The 24,938-nt window shown below is 34.0% G+C and overlaps 2 protein-coding genes across 3 annotated transcripts in view; one reads left to right on the forward strand and one right to left on the reverse strand.

Annotated features, from left to right (window-relative positions):
• Nucleotides 1-1,723: 1,723 nt before the first annotated feature.
• Nucleotides 1,724-8,329, reverse strand: LOC123557314 (uncharacterized). Its single transcript, XM_045348730.2, has 5 exons — nucleotides 6,975-8,329; nucleotides 6,607-6,754; nucleotides 5,206-5,397; nucleotides 4,345-4,638; nucleotides 1,724-3,765 (listed from the first exon to the last, which is right to left on the reverse strand). Exons 1-5 carry the CDS (start codon nucleotides 7,155-7,157, stop codon nucleotides 3,053-3,055), a joined length of 1,530 nt encoding a protein of 509 aa, XP_045204665.2. The 5' UTR covers nucleotides 7,158-8,329; the 3' UTR covers nucleotides 1,724-3,052.
• The window catches only part of LOC123528508 (uncharacterized protein C05D11.1-like), a 112,632-nt gene continuing 93,980 nt past the window's right edge, over nucleotides 6,287-24,938 (forward strand). The window contains exons 1-2 of one of the 2 annotated variants that reach the window (XM_053525515.1): nucleotides 6,287-6,547; nucleotides 24,068-24,150. In XM_053525515.1, coding sequence (XP_053381490.1) covers nucleotides 24,124-24,150 — 27 coding nt within the window. In that variant the 5' untranslated portion in view covers nucleotides 6,287-6,547; nucleotides 24,068-24,123. Of the gene's footprint in view, nucleotides 6,548-13,241; nucleotides 13,405-24,067; nucleotides 24,151-24,938 lie in introns of those variants that run through there. The other variant, XM_053525514.1, reaches the window with a different exon arrangement.

Below are 24,938 nucleotides of genomic sequence, written 5' to 3' on the forward strand. Positions count from 1 at the left end.
AAATAAATTTAACGTGACTACTGTGTTTGTAGAGTTATACTTAAAATTAAATTAATGTATGATATATTTATATTGTGTATAGTTATACATGTACATGTATTAGGATTTAGGTTTGTACTATTTTAAACCTAACACAAACACAAACATGCTAATTTCATGTTTACACAGATGACATAGATTTACATATATGAAACAAGCTTAGAACATAATTATAGTACTTTTAAGACTGAATTTATTGTTGAGAAATATTGTGAGCTTATTCTCCCCTCTTCTCATAGGGCAGCATTAAGTAAATTTCGTTGTGGCGTTGCTCCTATCAGAATAGAGACAGGCAGGTACGAAAATCTACAAGTCCGTGATCGTACATGCCCATTTTGTAATGCAGTAAAAATCGAGAGTCATGTTTTGTTGGACTATGTTATGTACTCCGATTTACGAATAATGCTGATGCAGAGAGCTGTTTCTGTTGAGCAGAACTTTTTTCACTTGCCAGATCTAAATAAACTGAATGTACTTTTCACTAACCTTTCCTTGATCAGACTGTGCCAAAACCTGTCATAATATTTTAAACAGGAGAATGTTTTATTTGTGTAAATAATTTTTAGTGATTATTTTAATCATGTGCTTAGAATCTTTTTTACACCACCCCAAGATGTAGCTGCTAATCAGTTCATCTACGGTCTGACCGGGGTGATATTTGATATTGTAAAACATTTTTTAATCGTGCATTAGCGCCCTTTTTCTTGTTTCAGTTTTTTAACCATATATTTTCAGTCTTAATTAATTTTAAAACAACTGCTTCTCCTTGGTTTTATTTTATAGATAACTGTGTAAACTTCTAAATGAATTGTATTTGTTTTGCATTGTGCATAGTCTTTTATAATTCATTAATTGAATGGCAATGTATTTCTTGTTAATGATGTCTTCTGTATGTGTACATATGATATGTGATCTACATTGAAGAGACTTAAATAAAGATTAAAATCTTTAGATGCTGTTAAGTAAACGAATTTTGGTCTAATATATCTTTAATGTCTCATTGAATATAAGACAATATTACTTAGATTATACATCATTTCAAAGGACTCCGGCCGATTTTCAAACTGTTTTGGTTAGTTTTAAATTCATCGTCGGGACGATTTTGATAGACTTTTTTTATTACAAATTTCAGTAATTTCGGATACCAAGAAGTTTTGACATTTCAATTGTGACTTTATGAATACATCTGCGGATGTCTCTAAATTGTTGAGTTCCGCTCAACCCGGTGCTAGAGGGCGCGAACGGAAGCATGCATTTCCACTACCGTTCATGAACAGGCTCCATCAAACCGGGTCTGCAACATTTTTATTTTTGTATAGATGGGCAACATGCGTATATTGCTCTTTGGTGGATAGTTTAAAAAAAAGTCATGATTCATGTAAAAATGTTGGGGGTGGCGGGGGGGGGGGGGGAGAATAAACAAACACATATTTCACATATTTTAAGAAATCTTCAAAAGCCTGAATTTTACAGGAGAAATATAGATGATATATCAAAATGTTCCTACTTCTAACTTTAGAGACCTTTAAAATTATTACAACTAGTAACTAAATATCGGATAACAATGCCGCAATTCATGAAAACCCCTGTTTGGGTAGATAACGTCTATCTACGTCTGGGATACCATTCGTACATATGTAATTACTAGTAAGTTATAGTATGTACATAAACAATGAACAAAATGTAATAGTACAGTCTTTTAAATAATATAATAGTGACAAACGTTAATAGCAAGTATCACTTTCAATTGTACAGAAGAGCAACTAAAGTCAACTACTCTTATACGCAAATAACAAGAATGCAAATAATAAAGTAGACGTATGAAGTGTGACCTCCTATGACAATTCTACATATTTTTATTGTTTCTAAATAATTCTTTATGAGAGATCTGTGAATTATACGCAGAATGTTACTTATGGTCAGTATTATATTAGGAGCTTCCGTAGCCGAGTGGTTAAGGTCCCCGGCTTTAAGTCACTTGCCTCTCACTGCTCTCGCTTCTAAACCTCTCTTAGAGAGTAGAATTCTTTCATGTGAGGCACCTATCTATCTTGCTTATGGAAGGTCCTTGTTTCTACTCAAGTACTCACTCGTGCCTGACACAATGCACGGAAGATCTTCCTGACTTTAATCCAAGCAAACTAAACAAAATAATATGATATCGTTAAGCCAAATTTGCTTTCAAATCGTAAAGGTAATTGCACTGTTTTTGAATATCACTTCCGGGTTTCCGGGTACGAAAATAAGACGCAGATTATTGGAAAGGACTGTTTTCTTTTTGGTATTCGTGTAGTTTGTAGTTTTTCTTTTTTATTTGACTTTAAGTTTTGGCTTTCTGTATACTTTGTGGTGGGGTGAGAGTTCACATATGGTTTGATTAATAGAAAACATTATCGTCCTAACGAATTCAAACAAACTTTTACAGAAGTTTAAACACTGTCAATATTCCAGGCATAGATGCATAGATGTAGCCCGTACAGCATCGTATGATACTATTCTGGTCAACATTTCAAATATTTTACATTAGCCAAGTTTGGATGACTTTAATGCTTGAAGCTGTCTCTGTTATGCAAAACAAGTTTCTGGTATATCGGAGACAGTATTAACTTTTTTAGTTGTAACACAGATCTTTAACAATTCGTTTAAGTACTACACAATTTCTATTTGAAATTCGTTAATCATACTACTGATCAACTTAAAATAAAACGCTAATCTCGTGTCCAAAGCTCAGAATTTAGCGCAAGTATGAAGTTGCCAGTTCATAAATCGCTGTAAAGTCCCAAAGCGAATATTTTTAGCGGGTGGTGATCGTACTTTGATGGATTTCATCTTTGCAAAATATTTTCGACATAAAGTCGGCCAACTTGGAGCAAAGTTATGTGCAATTAGAATTACGATAAGGATGTACATTACATGATGTCTTTACTGAATCATTTTAGGTTTTCTTCTTATTTTTGTTAGTACTCTTTAAAAATATAATATTTTGAATTAATGTCAACAACACTCGATAACTTCAGATTTTTGGATTAGGTATCGAATCTGTATGATCACTGAATATGTCACGACAAAGGGTTGGATTTTTCGTTGACATGAGATCGTAGACAGATTTCAGATTAACACCTTGCTCCACACAATATTCTTTAGGCCAATTGTTTTTAATGTTGTCTTGAACGGACATGTCGTAATACCAGTCTGGTAGTCCACAGAGCAGCATTGTTACAACAACGACACGCCCATCTTCTAGAATGACCACGCCTGGTGAGCCCGAAGCTCCTTTTGTAAACTTGCAATGAAAAAGATATCTATCAGGGTTAGTTAACGTGTTGTAGGGTGCGGCCTCGTAATCTTTGCGAGAATGTTGTAGACTCATTTGCTTTACTTTAACTATGTCTCTTTGGGTTTCTGTACTGTTCATATCAATTATTCTATCAACGTGATTGAATTCCATACGATTTCCCTCTGAATGTCCAATGAAGGTAAACCTATTATTCAGTCTTGGAAAACTGAAAAACGTGAATGAAAGCGGCATAGACGTGCCAACAGAATTGTCTTCGAGTTCAAGTATAGCAGTATCTGTTGCATCGTCAAAGAAATGAACAATAGCTCTGAATCGAAATTTATGTCTCTCTGTTATTTGTCCTTCCGTCATGTAGTTAAATACGGCATAGACGCTACTATCCTGTAATCTTGAAAATGCGTTTTGCGTTTGTCCAATTTGCTGATAACCTGAAATGAAGGCAGAAATTATGGATTTCAGTCGTGAAAATGCCCTACTAAAAGCAATTTAAAAATGTGTGCTCGCTTTATTTCACATATGATCATAATCAGATAGGATTGAGCGACCTGTGGAGTTTCCACTTTTTCTATTTTAACAAAGGTTTATCTGATAGACACTGATGTTATAACATAACCACTTGTTAAACTGACAATCACAATCAAAGCATTCGTCTCGCAGGTATTCTCAATTCGATCCAGTACAATTATGTATTAAAAAGAGTAAACAATGCCAATATACTCAGATTGATATATGTCCCGGAAGATTGAAACATTATATTCGAGAAACATGACCTTTCCGATAAAAGCAACACCATATTTATGCACGTAAACGCGATAAATTGCTTTAGAAATGGTGTAATTGTATAGTGAACAGTCTACCTATAATAAATATATAACGCCTATTGTTACAGTATGCAATATTTGGGCATCCTTGTGATTTGTATATATAATCACTTTACTGCGCGTTAACGGAAAGGTTACTTTAAATCGACTATGACAATACAACAGAAAAATAAATAGACTGTTTACCTGCATCTAAAATATGTTTCACGACATGATTTGCAGTCATAATATATTTTGTCCCAACCCTAAATCCAGTGCCACTTCCTCCAGGAAAGCAAATCATGCAAACCCAGCGGGATGCATCTACTCGAACAGAGGATTCGAACACGTACTCCTTGACATGGATATCTCGTGTATCAATAAAGTTACCACCAGGCAATGCTGTATTGTGTTCCCATAGTGAGGTAAACTGGCGCTGCTCCTCTTCTCTGGCTGTCGCCTCCGAGTAATAACTTTCAAATGGCTTCCCTTTTTCTTTTTCTATCAATAAAGAAATAAAAGAAGTTTTTCATAATCCCTGCCTACCACAGGAAGTATATGGCAAATACTACAATCCCTGTATATATCGTCTTTAAATATGCAATGAAAGTAATATCAACTTATGGAGTATTATATATATAATTCAGATTCGCTAAAAGCCAGCTCAATACATCCTTAAAAATGAAACATTAATAATAAGATACCCATCCATAGAATTTAGGTTTTCTTCGTCTTAAAACTTTCTGACAAAACTGACTCTTGTCCTAAATATAAAAGTGAGAATATTGTTAATTAGATTAACAATCCTCTTCTCGTCTTTGCATATATTAATAACTGTATATTTGATATTTTTTCCTTCTGCCATCTTATTTGCCTGCATTGTAGTTAGTTAAGTTATCGGATATATATGTTTACGACTGTTTTCAATTCTCAAGTTTTCAAGTCTGTACCATGAAAAAGAATTCTGCATAAACCGGTGTTCGGAGGCGGGGGATAATCTTGAACCAGTCAATCCGAGTATGTTATTATCTTAATTGGCCAATGTACAATTTTATATTTATTGTATACCTTTAGGTGGACTGCTTTGGTTGACGGTTGGTGAACTCTTGTTTGAGCCGATATTAATAGTAAGGTTCTTTGCATTTTTCCCTATGGACATCTTGTGTCCTCCTATCACAGTCTTCTTCGATATGATTGTTGTTCCCCCACCTTTATTTTTGTAAACTTTTCTGCTGCTTTTGGTGTGTCCAGCGTCAGAATCTGAAAGTATGATACAACAACTTGACGAAACTTTTGTATCTTTCCTAGGTATTCTACAAACTATTCGACTGTTCTTATAAAAATGTAAACACTACCCAGAACTTACCACACCATATAAATACTAGTATTTACTACCACTGAAAGTACTTTTTACGTTTCAAAAACCTTGATATAAATTTGGATGACATCTTTGAGTCCATTTTGACAAATTCAGTATTTATAAAACATACACAGGCTGCTATTTTAAAAATGATATACAAAATCTGGAAAGTAGATCCCTCGGAAGCACCGAGAACAAGGCAGACAGTGAAAATTTAAGTTTAACATGTTGCACAATTCAAAGACTTTGTATAAAATATTTTCGAGAAGTGAACGATTTATTCTTATCAAATGGAATAAATTTGAATGATTAAATCTTTGTATTTCACAGCAGAACACATGTAGTGTTTATCACAAAATGATAAATTTCAAAATAATTTTAATTTAGTAAAATAGAAAAAGTGAAAACTTCAAAGGCCGCCAAAATTGACTAAAATGAAAATGTTGCTGGGTTCTGTCCATAGGCGGTAGTGCAGAATGCGTACTACTGTCCACGCCTTCTTGCAACTCAAAATCTACACATATTATAACTTTTTTCTAAGTACCATAAACAATTTATGTACATCTGCACATATATGTTTATTCGGCGATTTCAAAGTTTAGTTCATATGCTCTCAGCTTGTATATTTATAAAACCATGAGATAAATACATTCATAAATGATATAATCATATAATTCCGCACTCATATGAGGGCAACAATATGAGTATATTATTGTCATATTAACATTTATAAATAATCTCTGTTTATGTCTCATAAGTCAGCAGTGTATTAGAGAAACTTTACACGAAGCGTGAATTTACGAAGCACTCTAAGTTAAGTGTCCACTTACGGAAAGGCGCCTAGCTATACAGTCGGACCGGGAAGTGGCCGTTCTGACTGTACAGTTAGGGGCGTTGTCGTATTTGGACACTAACCTTACAGTGCAATATCACATACAGTATTGTTGTGGAAACTATTTTTTCAAAACCATTGTTACAGATAAAAAATCTAAAATGGAATGTATATAGAAGCTTCGATGATACACAGGAAAGACTGAAGATCGCCTAAAGGTATTTTTACATGTCTTAATTTTAAATTAAGTTGATTTTCAAACAGATTATACATGTACCCGAGTCCGAGGATTCTGAACTTGATGATGTCCAAAAATCACTACTGTCGTCACTGCTCTCAGAGTATTTCTTTCGTTTGTGTTTTCTGTGAGGTTTCTTTTCATCTTTCTTTTCCTTATCTTTCTTATCTGTGGCAGCTCTATCAACCTGAAGCAAAAAAAAAACAATACAGACACTGTTGACTTCATATTACGCTCCCTGTACATTTCAAATATTCGTATATGTATACATTTATAGCCCTGCTATTTCTATTATTAACAGAGGAAATGATCGAGTCAACAATATCTAGTGAGTGTTAAAAGTTTATACCATAATTTACGGGTAAGTACATAGAGTATTAATTACAATTACAATGATATAGGCCTACCTCTTTTGTATCAGGTGTTACCGCTGTGTCACTTGCACTAGGAACGTCCTTTGTGGTTCCAGTATTTGTAGCTACTTTCGCATTCGGATCGTCTTGTTCTGGCTGTATGGCTTTAACCGTTTCTTTCTTTTTCTTGTATTTCCTGCCATCTCGTCCGCAGCATTTACTCACATAATTTCCCATTGTAAAATATTTTAAGAAGTTAAATGCTAGCGAAAAGGAAAGTAGGTCATCAGTAATAGGTTGTTAAAGAATTCGTTTTATCATTAAAATTTAACAAATGTACATTACATTAATGTTACACATGACATTATTTATCGAAACATTTCCTATTATAGAAATGATAACACTATCTATAGTACAGGTATGATTTAACAACAATTTATAACATTGGAAATCCCCTAACGCTACCCAGTTCTTTATTTATCTAATACAAGTATAGTCTATTTCACTGATCTGTCTTATCGAATACAGAAATAATTTTACGTATAAATAGAGAACGATAACGAAAACATTATCTGAAAAGTCGATTATGTCTTTATTGGTATTCATGTTTACTTCATGGTAAATCAGGGTTTTCTTTATAGTCAGTACGATTCAAAATTAGTACAACTATTTTGTCTCGGATAATGGTTTCACTACCCGATTCCCCTTTTCTTAATAGTAACATTTAACATGTTATTGTTACAAATACCGTGTGAGAGTAGTAGTATCTAACGCGTGGAAGAGTCTAATACAAGTAAACACGATTTATGTAGTATCTAACGCGTGGAAGAGTCTAATACATGTAAACACGATTTATTCCCCTTGTTTTCGTACCTGGATGCACACATGTATACATAATAAAAACTATTGAGTTCATGTAAAGTGTTTAGAGACTGTCCCTCTGGTGAATTTTTGTTTCATGTTTTAGGCCTCACAGGCATTTGTTTTGCATAAAATATATATCAAACGGTTCGGCAAAAGTAGAAGTTTCTTTCAAGAGAGGTTGATCTGTTCGTAATTATAAATTGTCTCTTGTCCACATTCTGTTTTGTAGAAAATATCAAACTTCTTTTTCAAAAATATTTGGATATTATGTCTATACTTATTGTGTGCCTAAAATATTTCTCCAGTGTTGAAAATGTTACAAATCATCTACGTTTCAAAACATGAAAGTGAAAGTAGAGGTGTCAAAAATAACAAAATACAGCTTTGTTCATGAATATATAAAAGGTATTCATATTTCATTACGTGGGTACCTAATTAAATATGTTACACACACAATCAAAACAAATGTAAAGAAAAATACTTTTAAAAAAGAAGTTTGATAATTTCTACAAAATAGAATTTTGACAGTCGAAGTACATGTTATATTAAACAAAATACACATTCCTATAGAATTTTACCTTTGTATAGAATATTTCCTGTTTTCTCTTAACAATTTAGTACATTTGTTATAAATAGTAATGGTCTATGGCGTATGAATTTATAATAATTCATTGATGTTATTTGCATATACTTCTCCGCAATAAGTAGTTATGTAAATATAGAAGTGGATATAGTATGGTTTATGACAGAGTTAGGAAAAACGTCAGATAGCCAGAGTTGGACTCTGTCTCCCTTGGGATGCAGTGTAATTAAAAGAAAACAAAACTGTAATTTTACACTTGGCGAAACTTTGCATTTTCCATTACTGCTCATGAACAGACTCAATCAAACCGAGTCTGCAATTTTCACTGTTTGCCTTGTTCTCGGTGCTTCCGAGGGATCTACATTCCAGATTTTATTTTTTTAACGTCCCCTTGCGATTTTTGCAATCTATTAAATTAAAGGTAGTCTAAGAGTATAATTATGAAATTATCACATGTTTAAATGTTTTAAATACCGTATTCAAAATTCAGCTTGGTGCTTTTTAAATTCATTTTAAAACCTCCACTTAACTTAAAAGTCACAAAATACGCATAAATGTTTATAAAAACAAACAGTCAAATGAGTGCGTTTAAGAAGGGCATTATATAACAATTATAGACTTCTGTTTCGGTCAATATGTGTTTTACGGACCTGTAAAAACACATATTGACCTGAACAGAAGTCAATAACTGTATATTAAATGATATCATTGCAATTTTATTGAAATAAGAGAATGATATTTACGTTATATTATTTTTATTTCCCAGACATTGTCTCATATAGTATATTTAAAATGCAACACAAAAATGCACACTTTTTTCACTGCACAACTTGTTTTTCTTGTTTTATTACTTTTTTATTACTTTTTTGAGTGGCTTACATCATACACAATAGAACAGAAATATAGAAAGAACTGGTATCCATGATTTTCCATGTGTTTATTTAGATAGAATACTAAGATTTATTGTGATTTTTGTCAATAACTAACTTCTAGTTATATTCTTTTAAGGAATAGATTTGCTTTTGCTTATTTCTGATAGCCTGTATTGTTAAATATGATTTAATACATATAAATATTAACAATACGAGTATAAACTATTACTATAACATGCAAACATTTTACAACATTTTCTTCTTACCCTGATTTTGATTGCATTTGCCTCTCCATGTGATACAAGGTTTAATCTGTTGAAACATTTTCATTTGATTTACTCTTATTGTCTGATACCGCCTGCAACCAGTAACCAAAAAGAACACTCAGTAACTAACAAATCGACTTCATTTTGTACTTGGTCGCGCACTGTCGAAATTCTGTTGCATGCATTTAATTTTATGAAAATCTTTCCTTCATGGGAAATTGTAAGTCATTTTGTTGATAGCTTTATTTGAGTGATTAAACTTATATTCATATTGATACTTTTATTCATTTAGAAAAATGTATAACAGTTTGCATGTTATTGTTTTCATGTAAGGATTCTTTATTTCCTGTCTTATGAAGGGCCGTATCAAGACGCCTTAAACGAACCTTAAATAGGACAAGTTCAATATACTGGTATTAACTTACTTCTTTACAGGTGGCTACGCACCTAACACTGAAACAAACATATATGCTCTGTGTAGTTTACGTCATTAGAAATCAATTAGAGTTAGTTCAGTTACTGGAAATATAATAAATAAATGACTGTGTAAATATTAAAACAATTAATTAATAACTCAGATATGTCTTTATTATCCTGGCGGCACCAGTTGCCTTAAAATGATAGTATTTGGCGGTTGAGCCAGTATTATAAGAATAATTATATGTATTTTCATTTATCTAATCAGGTGTTCAGTCACATTTGTTTTATAAAATTTACTTCAAACGAGGTAATCAAATACATGTACCTTTAATGAAAGTCAGCAGCAGAACCACATTCTATTTTCAACATGTTAGAACACAGTTATAATTATTATTATAAATTAAAGTATGGTCACTGAATTAAATTTTTGTGATGTGATAGTTATAACTAAGTAAACACGTTAAGAGTTCTATGATTAGCGTACTATGCATATTATAACTTTCATATACACATTGACAGTGCATTATGAAACGTTTCTAAACTTTCAACTGATTAAAATCCCCTTTAAAGCATTAGATAGATGAAATAAATAAATAATCAGCATCTCACGTGTCTGAAATTTATAAACATGTTCGATTTTAAATATGAAAACGGAAAGCAAATTAGTGCTATTTCTCTGCTTAAAGAAAATAGGACTTATATACAAATTCTCAGAAACCATTGTAATGTGTTCCACTAAACAAATGTTTTGGGGAAAAAAATTTTTTTTTCAATAATCAGCAGTAGAAGATGATATCTGAAATGCCAGATGATTGTTGTGTCTAGATTTCTTGTGTAAGGTGTAACATACTGCTTAGGATAAACATCTGCATGATAATAAACCATTTTGTGAAATAAAATAGATCTAATGTATTTGTTGTCTTCTAAGTTGCAATGAGTTCCACTTTAAGGCGATCATCTATAATATTTGAGACTGTATCTAGGCTTGCTATAATTGTTAGTTGCAAATCTTGCAGCCTGTCTTTGAATGTTTACTAGTTTGTCTATGTCCTATCGATAGTAAGGACCCCTTAACCAAGAACAGTATTATAAAGTTGATCTTATTAAAGTATTACAAAATGTATAAGCAAATGCCTTGAACATTTAGCAGAATGTATGTTACTTTTTAAGAAACATAGGCTCTGACCACAGGCACGAGTATCGGACCTGGGACAAAAAATATGAACAGACTGAGTCCAAAATGAAAAATATGTAGTGAAATATGATCCTCCTTCAAAAGAAACATATGTCTACAGTAGACATATGCATCTTTTGAAGGGGCCCATATTTCACTGCATATTTTTAATTTTCGACTCATTTAGGATGAAAACACGGTTTTTTTTTTATTAGTCTGGTCATATTTTTTGTCCCAGATCCGATACTCGTGCCTGTGGCTCTGACTAGCTTTACAAGAAATTTTGCTACATGTGGAACCCAATATATATTTGATGTTACTTCCATACCTAAATAGATAGCTTGACTGAAAACAGACAGAGGCTGATTATGCAAGGTCATGAAAGTGTAAACTGTATCATTTATAGGTTTTCTGAACTAGAGACAAGCATATTGTCAGCAGGCTAAAATATGGTATATATTTTGGAAATGGACCCATATTTTCGAGGACCTAGGTTTCACTAAAAGTAACAGAATCTAGCTGTGTATGGACTACAGAGTCTCATACATGTAAATGACAGATGTTGTTTGTGGATTTTAAGAAATCTTACAAATAAGGTAAAGAAGATTTTAGGGTATAGAGGATGGATTGAAAACTGTTGTATATAGATTTAAATTATTGTATGAATTTTCATATTCATTCTTTCACGGACCTGCAAACAGACAATCAGACATATTCTAAAATGTTTGCTTGTTGTGTTGTTTCTCATATGTCATCATATTCAATTCGACTTAATCAGCGTTTATATGTAGTAAACGTCAGAGGATAGAAATTTAAAAAGCTGAATTTTTTTTAAGAGTATACATTATTATAGAATAAAAATCCTGCGAGGTTTGTTTAGAAATGTATTTTAAACTAATAATTGAAGAAAAAAATGACCAAAGCTGTCCTGTACACACTAAATCAGCGCATATGTAAACAATGGCAAGTAGATGAATGAACACATGATTTTCAGTTAAAAGTTAAATGTTTCGCAAAAAAAAAATAGACATTTTATTTTTCTTTTGATATACAGCAAAAAAACTGTTACCATTAAATTCCGTTTCTTTACATTGGAATAATGCAGGTTAGCTACCCTCTATACCCTAAAGCACTGTACGTATATGCTTATATAATTTTTTTTTGTTTGTATGATTTCTGCTCAGTCTAAGGAAGACGATCTCTGGCCGGTATACGAAAAGTCCAAAAACTGGCATCTGCAGACTGTTACACTTTAAAGCATTAGATAGATAAAATAAATAAATAATCAGCATCTCATGTGTCTGAAATTTATAAATACGTTCGATTTTAAATATGAAAACGGAAAGCAAAATTAGCGCTATTTCTCTGCTTAAAGAAAATAGGACTTATATACAAATTCTCAGAAACCATTGTAATGTGTTCCACTTAACAAATGTTTTGGAGAAATATATATAATCAGCAGTAGAAGATGATATCTGAAATGCCAGATGATTTTTGTGTCTAGATTGTCTTGTGTAAGGTGTAACATACTGCTTAGGATAAACATCTGCATGATAATAAACCATTTTGTGAAATAAAGTGGATCTTATATATATGTACCACTTTGGACACCTTATGTACCACATATATGATATATATTGGATGATCATTTTTGTTTTGATTTGATGAAATGTTATATTTTATGTTACTTGAAATGTTTTTTTACTAAATTTAAATGTTAATTGTCATAATTAATAAGGTAAAATTATATGCACATAGAAATGTTTACAACATTCTATGGACTTCAGCTGATTAAATCAAAGTTGTTTTCACAGGTAATTATCACATATTGACAGTGCTACAAAATGAGATACAATTACTATATAATATATAGGTGGTACACTAAGTGTCAAAGTGGTACATAAAGTCTCTGGTACATAAAGTGACTGGTACATAAGGTGTCGCACCCTATCTGGGCTTGCTATAATTGAAGACGATCTCTGGCCGGTATACGAAAAGTCCAAAAACTGGCATCTGCAGACTGTTACACTCTGCTGTGCATGCCCGTTTTTCAAATAAAACGTTACATACTTTTATAGACTGCGGGAGAGGGAGCCTGAGGGAGTGTCGAATTAAATTGTACGGACCGGGACGGTACGGAGTTAAGTCCTTCCGTAAAAGATGGCGGCCTCCATGTTCGAAATTGTTAGTACCGTTAAAGCGGATGGAAATATCCCTGTATCTAAGTACAAATCCAAAAGTACAGGGTTGTCAGTATGTATTGCTGAAGTGGAGGGACCTCTGGTTAATGGGTATTTTTGTCTAGGTATGTAAATGAATACTGACTGTCGCCTGAACTATTTCGTACTCAAAATATCTCGAACTTTATTAAGAAATTTAAATCAAATTAGGTGTGAAGTAAGATAGTATATGGATAAATCATATACTTTAATATGTGACCAAGAAATTCATAAGACTGGTCTTGTCATGAAGCTGTCAGTAAGACTGCGGGTATAAGCTAGAACCCCTAACACCTTTGTCTTTGACGATTGGCAGTGCCTACAAAACGAATGCTACTGGCTAATGAGCTGTGACAGGTGCGGCAGATCCGAGGTCTGTGCTCCATCACTGATGCAGCAGACCTGAGGTCTAGTGCACTGTCATTTTTGTTATATATAAAATATAGCCTTTATTAGTCTAAATAATGAGACCTCGGGTAGACCGATTTTACATTTTGATATTTTACATAGAGGTCTCAACCAGAAACAATCAAAACTGTACATGTGGCGGAAATTGTGGTCGATTGAAATTACGATTTATCGGTAGTCACGATTTTTTTTAGCCCTAACAGCTTACCTGTTGTTTTAAATCATAAATAGTAAATAAAAAAAATTAGAACAGGTGAAGAATTTCTGTTGTAAAAAATTTAAACCTCTAACGGTTCAGTCGTCTTCATGTAATGGCGGTCGGAGGCGTGACCAATGAAAACGCTTCGTGTAGTAATGTGTTTACCTGTACCGGCCATTTTCCAATATGTAGTACACGCGATTTAAACCTCTGAATTTTTTTAACTGCCATAGTTTGAAAGTTTTTTAAGGAATCTAGATAATATATGCATCATTGGAAAGGAAAAATTAAACGCATTCTATGTATGTATTTCTTTATTTCATCCCTCGCTGTATGTTAACATAATTCCCGCCCAACAGATTGCGTTGGGTATTGCGTACGGAAAGAAGAAAACATTGCCAACACATATTTTACCTTTTCTGGTTTGTACTCGGAGGTGGTTATCGACAAGTCCAAAAAATATAACGATATTCAACTCTCGAGTACAATTATTTGGACTAAGCCTTTATGTGAAGTATAATTATAAGATAGATATTATCATCAGTAATATTAAATAATTAATAAACATTAATTAGTCCAACTAATTGTACTTGAGTCACGATATATTGTGATAATTTTTGCATAGGTCAATATCCTTCCTCCACATACAACAAAGCGTCTACCAGGGTTCGAATTTAAGCTCGCATACTTGCGAAATGCAAGTGCAAATTTCAAACTGCGAGGTGAGATTTCAGACACCAGCATTTTTTTGCGAGTGAAAATTTTTGGCCGAATAATGTGCATTTCTAACTGTCGTCTCGATCTTACACTGTTCTTTCTTTAACAACTCGCGGTCATTGCAGAGCATTGTCATTTGCAGAACGAATTTCGGAGCACTCTTTCATCTTTCGTCGTAAACGGAAGTTTACACTCGATACATGTCCCGTGCGCATGTCTTTTCAACTGCTGACAAATACCTGTGCCAATTTTGATGACGTTTACCGCATCCGGTGGGTTTTTTGGTAATCTGTAATAAGTTACTATTTATATAGCGCAAATACGATTGGCTGGACTCGTCACGTGGATGTTTGGTTTCCCAACCTTTATATCATGTTTTAAACAACGCACCCTAAAGTTTACACAAATTTTACATGGCTCCAATTAATGTCATGTGATCGATAATGACCAACTGCACTGTCAGGCTGTACTGAGTGTAATGGCGGATGTGTAAATACAGTGAGGTAGCCAAAATGAAACATATATAGTGTTTACGCTTTATAAACATGTTTTACTGTTATGTTTAAACCATAAAATGATTCAGTTTTATTTTGTTTTACGATTTCATCGTTTTAAGTTATATACTAAGTATATTGCCTGATTGTGTTTTTACCTAAATCTGTTTTCACCAAAGAAAAGGTCTTTACTGGTTTTGACATAAAGAGAGGGATTCTGCCCTATCACAAAAATATCTCAGAATCAGTTCTGACGTCAAATTATTTGGACTAGAACATTATTAAAAGAATGAAGTACGGTAAACCTTGACTTACCTACAGATAAATTTACCATTTTACCTCAACGGGCTAATCTTCGTTCTTCGGCAACAGTAGTATCCGCCATTTACTAAGATATTTCTGAATAATAACATTGTGTCGCTATCGGCAACGGTCGGTTAATAGATCGTTTAGTTATGACGAAATGATTTTAAAGAAGAGCATTCAGTTATGACAGAATGAATTTCATAATTGAAAAAATGATATTAATTTTGAATTTTCATAAATAGCATATATAATTATGTCAATATTCCATACAATAGGTCGGTAGCTCAAAGAGCGCCACAGAGACTATAATTACAAATTATTTACATCAGCTCGCGTTTCCATATTTTTTACGTTAAATGTTACTGTTGAGTTTTTTTACATAAACAAGTTGTCCACACTTACAGTCGCTACAGAACCAGTTTTGAGCTTTGGGTGAGTTACTGATGCATGCCCATTGTCTGTTTGATTTTTCCAACAGAGATAGTGTAGCCTGTACTTGTGTCCATGCGTTATCTTTAAAATGATTGTATGGTTTTATAAGGTCAGCTGGTACTTCTGTTGCAGCCATGAAAATTTTCTCTTTTTAAAAACTCTTTGTCAAATGTTAAGGTTCACTATGGGAAGATGTATAACTGCTGCTATTTATTTTACTTTGTATATCCCTTTGTTGTAATATGTTCACCTTGAGTGTAATAGAGATCATATATGTCCATCTGACTGTCTTAGGAAAGGCAAAAGGGCTTGTATTGGTCCAAATTTCTTGTCAATAAAATATTGTGTTTGCCTTGAATGTCATTATAACTGGATAGTTTTCTTTATAATCATTTACTGCATGGAATGCCTATTAATAAATTTTAAAAGGTAATTATTTCACACATTGAGGATTAAGGCTGTACTTCTCTTCATGGAACCTGAAATTATGAAATAATGACATCTTTCAAGCAAATGTTTTGTAATGTACATGTACGGTGAAAACTGTTTATAATTTCAATATTTGTTATTTAAATATTATTACCGTAATTGCAATAGTTACATCTCGCGAAATCCATGATAAAAAATAGTGAAAGCAGGGTTTTTTCTAGCTAATTTGGGAACATAGCCTATACACACAAAAGTGGGAATTTTGACACGTAAATGTTCCACATTGGGAAATATTTAGTCCCATAGGATATAGTAAGGATGTGTTTAAGCACTATCTCATACACTTGTTTCACATTGTAGAACATCTCTGACATAGCATAGATCTACTTCCATTACAAAATTGCTGATAACTTGGTCATTTTTTGTACAATTTTGATGGAATTTTGTTCAGAATGTAGACTGGGAATTTTTGCATTCATTTTTGGAAAAATACATACTTTTTGGCATTGGGAATATAACCGAATAACGGCTATAAAAATGGCCGGAAAAAAAACTTGGAAAGACTATAAAGTTTAGATTTAGACAATGAGTGAAGGACTACAAATGTAGGCGTTGTTGGATTGCTTGTTAAAGACCAATTAATGATTGGCTTGTGCGTGTTTGTCTTTGGTGTTGGCAGCCCTGATGTAACTCTGACATGAGATAATTCTGTGTCAAATTCAATGATTATTGTTTTTCACTGTTGTTCTCACAGCTTTATTATTGTCAAGATCATGTCGAATATAAAGCTGTTGTTTTCAAGTGTATATGGATCACTCAGAAATATGGTTTTTAGCTCAACTTTTCGAAGAAAAAGTAGAGCTATTGGACTCACCCCAGTGTTGGTGTCGGTGTCGCCGTTGGTTAAAGTTTTTGATAAAGTCAAATATCTCTGTTACTATCTAAGCTATTGACTTGAAACTTAAAATAAATATTTACTATCAGAGTCTACACCAGAAGAAATAATCCCCATAACTCTGATATGAATTTTGACAGAATTATAGCCCATTTTAACTTAGAATATTTGGTTAAAGTTTTTGATAAAGTCAGATATCTCTGTTACTATCAAAGCTATTGATTTGAAACTTAAAATGCTTATTTACCATCCAAGTCTACACCAGGAGAAACAATCCCTGTAACTCTGTTTGAATTTTGACAGAATTATGCTACTTGTTACAGGGCTTTTTCTGGCCATTTTGGGAAAAAGGCCCCTATGCTTTTTGGGAATTTTCGATTCGCGAATACTGCCATATTGGGAAATATATGTATCGGTTAAACATCCAAATTAGGAAAGTATTTCCATAAAAATCAGTCTTTATTTCTGTGACTTCTACTGCTAATATTCATAAAAGGAAACTGCTTTATATTCAAATTCAAGCTGCAAATTCAATATAATCTACAATACAATGGTTGCACCACTATAATTTGCAACAAAATAGGTCTTTAAAAAAAAAAAAAAAAAAAAAAAAAAATTTTTTTTTTTGCTTTGATTGGGAATTTTTGAACAGCTATTGGGAAAAAATATGCATATTTGCCATTGGGAACGGGGCCGAATTTCGGCCCCGTGGGACACACTGAAAAAGCCCTGTGTTAAGTTTGAATTTTTTGTTAGCTCACATGTCACAAAGTGACAGTGTGAGCTTTTGTGATCGTGCAGCGTCCGTCGTCCGTCCGTGCGTCCGTCCGTGCGTAAACTTTTGCTTGTGACCTCTCTAGAGGTCACATTTTTCATGGGATCTGTATGAAAGTTGGTCTGAATGTTCATCTTGATGATATCTAGGTCAGATTCAAAACTGGGTCACATGAGCTCAAAAACTAGGTCACTATGTTCGAAACTGGGTCACGTGCCTTCAAAAACTAGGTCAGTAGGTCAAATAATAGAAAAACCTTGTGACCTCTCTAGAGGCCATAATTTTCATGGGATCTGTATGAAAGTTGGTCTGAATATTCATCTTGATGATATCTAGGTCAAGTTCGAAACTGGGTCAGCTGCGGGCAAAAACTAGGTCATTAGGTCTAAAAATAGAAAAACCTTGTTACCTCTGTAGAGGTCATACTTTTGAATGGATCTTCATGAAAATTGGTCAGAATGTTCACCTTGATGATATCTAGATCAAGTTTGAAACTGGGTCACGTGCCATCAATAACTAGGTCAGTAGGTCAAATAATAAAAAAAACCTTGTGACCTCTCTAGAAGCCATATTTTTCATGGGATCTTTATGAAATTTGGTCAGAATGTTCATCTTGATGATATCTAGGTCAGATTCGAAACTGGGTCACGTGCGGTCAAAAACTAGGTCAGTAGGTCTAAAAATAGAAAAACCTTGTGACCTCTCTAGAGGCCATATTTTTCACATGATCTTCATGAAAATTGGTCAGAATGTTCATCTTGATGATATCTAGGTCAGGTTCGAAACTGGGTCACGTGCCTTCTAAAACTAGGTCAGTAGGTCAAATAATAGAAAAACCTTGTGACCTCTCTAGAGGCCATAATTTTCATGGGATCTGTATGAAAGTTGGTCTGAATATTCATCTTGATGATATCTAGGTCAAGTTCGAAACTGGGTCAGCTGCGGGCAAAAACTAGGTCATTAGGTCTAAAAATAGAAAAACCTTGTTACCGCTGTAGAGGTCATACTTTTGAATGGATCTTCATGAAAATTGGTCAGAATGTTCACCTTGATGATATCTAGGTCAAGTTTGAAACTGGGTCACGTGCCATCAATAACTAGGTCAGTAGGTCAAATAATAAAAAAACCTTGTGACCTCTCTAGAAGCCATATTTTTCATGGGATCTTTATGAAAGTTGGTCAGAATGTTCATCTTGATGATATCTAGGTCAGATTCGAAACTGGGTCACGTGCGGTCAAAAACTAGGTCAGTAGGTCTAAAAATAGAAAAACCTTGTGACCTCTCTAGAGGCCATATTTTTCACATGATCTTCATGAAAATTGGTCAGAATGTTCATCTTGATGATATCTAGGTCAAGTTCGAAACTGGGTCACGTGCCTTCAAAAACTAGGTCAGTAGGTCAAATAATAGAAAAACCTTGTGACCTCTCTAGAGGCCATACTTTTGAATGGATCTTCATGAAAATTGGTCAGAATGTTCATCTTGATGATGTCTAGGTCAGGTTCGAAACTGGGTCACGTGCCATCAATAACTAGGTCAGTAGGTCAAATAATGAAAAAACATTGTGACCTCTCTAGAGGCCATATTTTTCATGGGATCTGTTTGAAAGTTGGTCTGAATGTTCATCTTGATGATATCTAGATCAATTTCGAAACTGGGTCAGCTGCGGTCAAAAACTAGGTCATTAGGTCTTAAAATAGAAAAAGCTTGTGACCTCTCTAGAGGCCATACTTTTGAGTGGATCTTCATGAAAATTGGTCAGAATGTTCATCTTGATGATATCTAGGTCAAGTTTGAAACTGGGTCACGTGCCATCAATAACTAGGTCAGTAGGTCAAATAATGAAAAAACCTTGTGACCTCTCTAGAGGCCATATTTTTCATGGGATCTGTATGAAAGTTGGTCTGAATGTTCATCTTGATGATATCTAGGTCAGGTTCAAAACTGGGTCACATGAGCTCAAAAACTAGGTCACTATGTCAAATAATAGAAAAAAAACGACGTCATACTCAGTTCAAAACTGGGTCATGTTGGGACAGGTGAGCGATTCAGGACCATCATGGTCCTCTTGTTAAATTTTTTGATAAAGTCAAATATCTCTCTTACTATTAAAGCTTTGACTTGAAACTCAAAATAGTTATTTACTATCAAAGTCTACACCAGGAGACACAATTCCCTTAACTCTGATTTGAATTTTGACAGAATTATGCCCCTTTTTGACTTAGAATTTTTGGTTAAAGTTTTTGATAAAGTCAAATGTCTCTGTTACTATCAAAGCTTTTAACTTGAAACTCAAAATAATTATTTACCATGAAAGTCTACACCAGGGGAAGCAATGCCCATAACTCTGATTTGAATTTTGACAGAATTATGCCCCTTTTTAACTGTGAAATTTTTGTTAAAACTTTTGATAAAATCAAATATCTCTGTTACTATTAAAGCTTTTGACTTGAAACTCAAAATAGTTAGTAACTATCAAAGTCTACACCAGGAGACACAATTCCCATAACTTTGGTTTGAATTTTGACAGAGTTATGTCCCTTTTTAACTTGGAAGTTTTTTACTGGCAAAGCTCTAATTCAGAGTCAAGCACTGAGAAAAATGGAGCGCGCTGTCTTACAGACAGCTCTTGTTCAAGAGTCTTATTGCTGCAACAATGAGAACGGACCACACTATGGCAATTTTGGTCACAGTTTTGTCTGGTATCTTTGTGAACGATGGCAAGTTGGTACTCTATGGAATGACCTACCATGCCGTGGTGAAACACATGTGACAGGAGGACTAGGTGCTGTTAGGTTCCTGCAAAATTTAGAAGAATGAAGTCGGCTAAGTTCGACTTAGTGTTCATACAAATTGGCGAGAATGATATGGAGAAATAAAACAACCATCAACTTCTCACACGATGATGGACATTAAAATATGAATGCAACAGATGTGAATGTGATATAATGATTCTGTGATAAAACTTGAATACAAATTTTACACAACTATATGATAATATAGGAGCTGTGCCATGGGAAAACCAGCATAGTGGCTTTGCGACCAGCATGGATCCAGACCAGCCTGCGCATCCGCGCAGTCTGGTCAAGATCCATGCTGTTCACTTTCAAAGCCTATTGGAATTAGAGAAACTGTTAGCGAACAGTATGGATCCTGACCAGACTGTACGGATGCGCAGGCTGGTCTGGATCCATGCTGGTCGCAAAGCCATTATGTTGGTTTTCTCATTGCACAGCTCATATATACACATAAAAGACAATTTAAAGATTTTACAATCTCTCCTGTCATGGAATCCATTTAAGGTATTAGGCCCATAATAGAGTACCTCCTTTCTGAAGAGTATTCAATTCCTACCATAAACCTACTTTGACTGCAAGTTTCGGGGGCGTAGGTTCAAGCCCCACTGGGACCAATTTTTTTTTCTCCTTATTTTCTTTTTTTCTAGTAAGTTTTTACTTCTTTCAATACTTGTTATTGATTTATTATACAAAAGTGGAAAAAAATTCATTTGATAAGCGATTTCTTGCTGTTCAAAGTGAATTTACCTCTGAAACAGATGGGGGAAAAGATAGACATCTTTAAAAATACTGAGTTACATGTGGTAAAAGTGCTCTGTTTTGCCTTCATTCTTTAGATTACATATTGTGGAAGAAATGTAAGTAGGTTTACTTCCGCCCTACGTTATTTTTGAATGAAGTGATCAAAGTTCAAAACAGATCCACAGGATTCAACCTTAATTTTTCAATGTTGGAGTTAGAGTTCTGTCTCATTAAATATGTTTACTTGAGACACCCTAGTAAAAAATGATATTGACAGTTTTATTTTAAGTTTTATAATTGTTTACCAATAGTTTGATGTTTCTTTCATAAAAAATAATGGTATAATGAACTCTCTGCAAACGTTTTGGATAAAGACCACCTCTTTGAAATTTGTCTCTCCTTGACCTTGAGGAAATACCATAAATTAGAATCTACACAAAATTGATAAAAAAAAACGGCACGGTGAAAGTTTTTGAAAATTTGCAACAGTGTGAAACACGGTCAACAGTAAGAATATACCAAGCAAATGCCATTTTTAGCTCATCTGATTTTTTGAAAAAAAATGATGAGTTATTGTCATCACTTGAGCGGTTGTCGGCGTCGGCGTCGGCGTCGGTGTCGGCGTCTGCGTCGGCGTTGCCTGGTTAAGTTTTATGTTTAGGTCAGCTTTTCTCCTAAACTATCAAAGCTATTGCTTTGAAACTTGGAAGACTTGTTCACCATCATAAGCTAACCCTGTATAGCAAGAAACATAACTCCATCTTGCTTTTTGCAAGATTTATGGCCCCTTTTGTACTTAGAAAATATCAGATTTCTTGGTTAAGTTTTATGTTTAGGTCAACTTTTCTCCTAAACTATCAAAGCTATTGCTTTGAAACTTGGAATACTTGTTCACCATCATTAGCAGACCCTGTACATCAAGAAACATAACTCCATCTTGCTTTTTGCAAGAATTATTGCCCCTTTTGGACTTAGAAAATCAGTTTTCTTGGTTAAGTTTTATGTTTAGGTCAGCTTTTATCCTAAACTATCAAAGCTATTGCTATAAAACTTGCAACACTTGTTCACCATCATAAGCTGACCCTGTACAGCAAGAAACATAACTCCATCCTGCTTTTTGCAAGATTTATGGCCCCTTTTGGACTTAGAAAATATCAGATTTCTTGGTTAAGTTTTATGTTTAGGTCAACTTTTTCTCTTAAACTATCAAAGCTATTGCTTTGAAACTTGCAACACTTGTTCACCATTATAAGCTGACCCTGTACAGCAAGCAACATAACTCCATCCTGCTTTTTGCAATAATTATTGCCCCTTTTGGACTTAGAAAATCATTTTCTTGGTTGAGTATTATGTTTAAGGCAACTTTTCTCATAAACTATCAAAGCTATTGCTTTAAAACTTGCAACAGTTTTTCACAATCATAAGTGGACACTGTACATCAAGAAACGTAACTCTATCCTGCTTTTTGCAAGAATGATGGCCCTTTTTAGACTTAGAAAATCATGGGTAGGACAATATTTCTATTATACAAAAAAAATCAGATGAGCGTCAGCACCCGCAAGGCGGTGCTCTTGTTTGAACATCACTATTAGGGGCCTAATACCTTAATACATAAATCGACATAAATAAATGTTAATTTATAAACTAGAATTGAATATTGATATATTATCAGACAACTTCATTCTGTCATAACTAAATGCTCTATTAACTGACCATTGCCAATAGTGACACAATGTTATTATTCGGAAATATTTTAGTAAATGGCAGATAGTACTGTTGCTGAAGAACGAAGATATGCATGTATAGGTAAAACAGTAGATTAATAGGTAAATCAAGGTTTATCTTACTTCATTTTGTTTAATAATGGGCATATTACTGATGACAATATATTATAATTATACTTCACATAAAGGCTATATTTTATATATAACAAAAATGACGGTGTACTAGATCTCAGGTCTGCTGCACTAGAGAAGGTTCACTAGCCACTGCCTTGACGATTTCAGGAGACAATTGAATTTATTTTGCATGCCTGCCGTTGTGACAAAAAACTGATACTAATAATAGTGCTACATTAACTATTTTCATGGCATTGCCCTTTTCCATAAAAATCTCATTTGGCAGCAGTTTCGACAAAATATATTCCTTAAATAGGGCCAGTGTTTGTTTTAAGTTTTGGGGAAATGGTGGCGGGCCCGTAAGGAGGGGAAAATTGCGCCGTAACCACTAAAATAGAGCGGAAATTGGGTCGTGATAAAAGTAATACATGTATTTTTTATAGGTATGTCACACGTAAAAAAGAAAATGATTTAAATTAAAAGCACATTGTCTCCTGTTTTAAATAGTACAGTTTACATTATCATGTACATCTAAAAAGGATTTTGTTGGTTGGGATATGTAAAGATAGATTTTTTTTTTTTTTGTTTGGAAATTTTTTTTTCAGAAAGAGGGGAAAATAACATACCAAATGGCATAAAAAATCACTGAGGGCCCGGGTTTTTACCCCAAAAGACTGAGGAACTCTAGTTCAAACTAATTGTAGTTTTACTTGCAGCCACAGAAGCCCATGATGATGATGGATTGCCTCACACATTGGAACATCTTGTTTTTATGGGCAGTGAAGACTTTCCATACAAGGTATGTACCAGGATTATGATTTTTTGCTCCAAAATTTGGGAACTTCTTGTCTTTATTGGCAATGAATACAATGTGCTTTCCATTCAAGGTATATACCATGATTATGATTGTTTGCCACAAAAGTCTTGTGTTACTAAAAATGAGTATAAGGAAGAAACCTTCATATGGAAATGGTGGATCAGATGGTAGGTAGTACTTTGTAAACAGTGTTGTTCATGTCTTTAGTTATTAAAAGGGATCCTTCTTGTTCAGATAAATATGTCATATGAGTTAATACCAAAGGCCACTCTTACTAAATACAAGTTTTGACACTCATTTACTTTTTAGATGAATGACTTTTAACATAATTATAGTAATCATAAATTGTTATTATCTTTAACAATCTGTGAAGAGAATGGTCTGATGAGAACGCATCCAAACATACAGGTCTGACTGTACGTGCACACATGCAGGTCTGACTGTGTTTCCACAAATGCAGGTCTGACTTTACATCCACACATGCAGGTCTGACTGTGCATCCACACATACAGGTTAGACTGTACATGCACACATGCAGGTCTGACTGTACATCCACGCATGCAGGTCAGACTGTACATCCACACATACAGGTTAGACTGTACATCCACACATGCAGGTCTGACTGTACATCCACACATGCAGGTCAGACTGTACATGCACACATGCAGGTAAGATTGTACATCCACACATACAGGTTAGACTGTACATCCACACATGCAGGTCTGACTGTACATCCACACATGCAGGTCAGACTGTACATGCACACATGC

The sequence above is a fragment of the Mercenaria mercenaria genome, chromosome 15 (genome assembly GCF_021730395.1).
Source record: "Mercenaria mercenaria strain notata chromosome 15, MADL_Memer_1, whole genome shotgun sequence".
NCBI classification, from domain to species: Eukaryota; Metazoa; Mollusca; class Bivalvia; order Venerida; family Veneridae; genus Mercenaria; species Mercenaria mercenaria.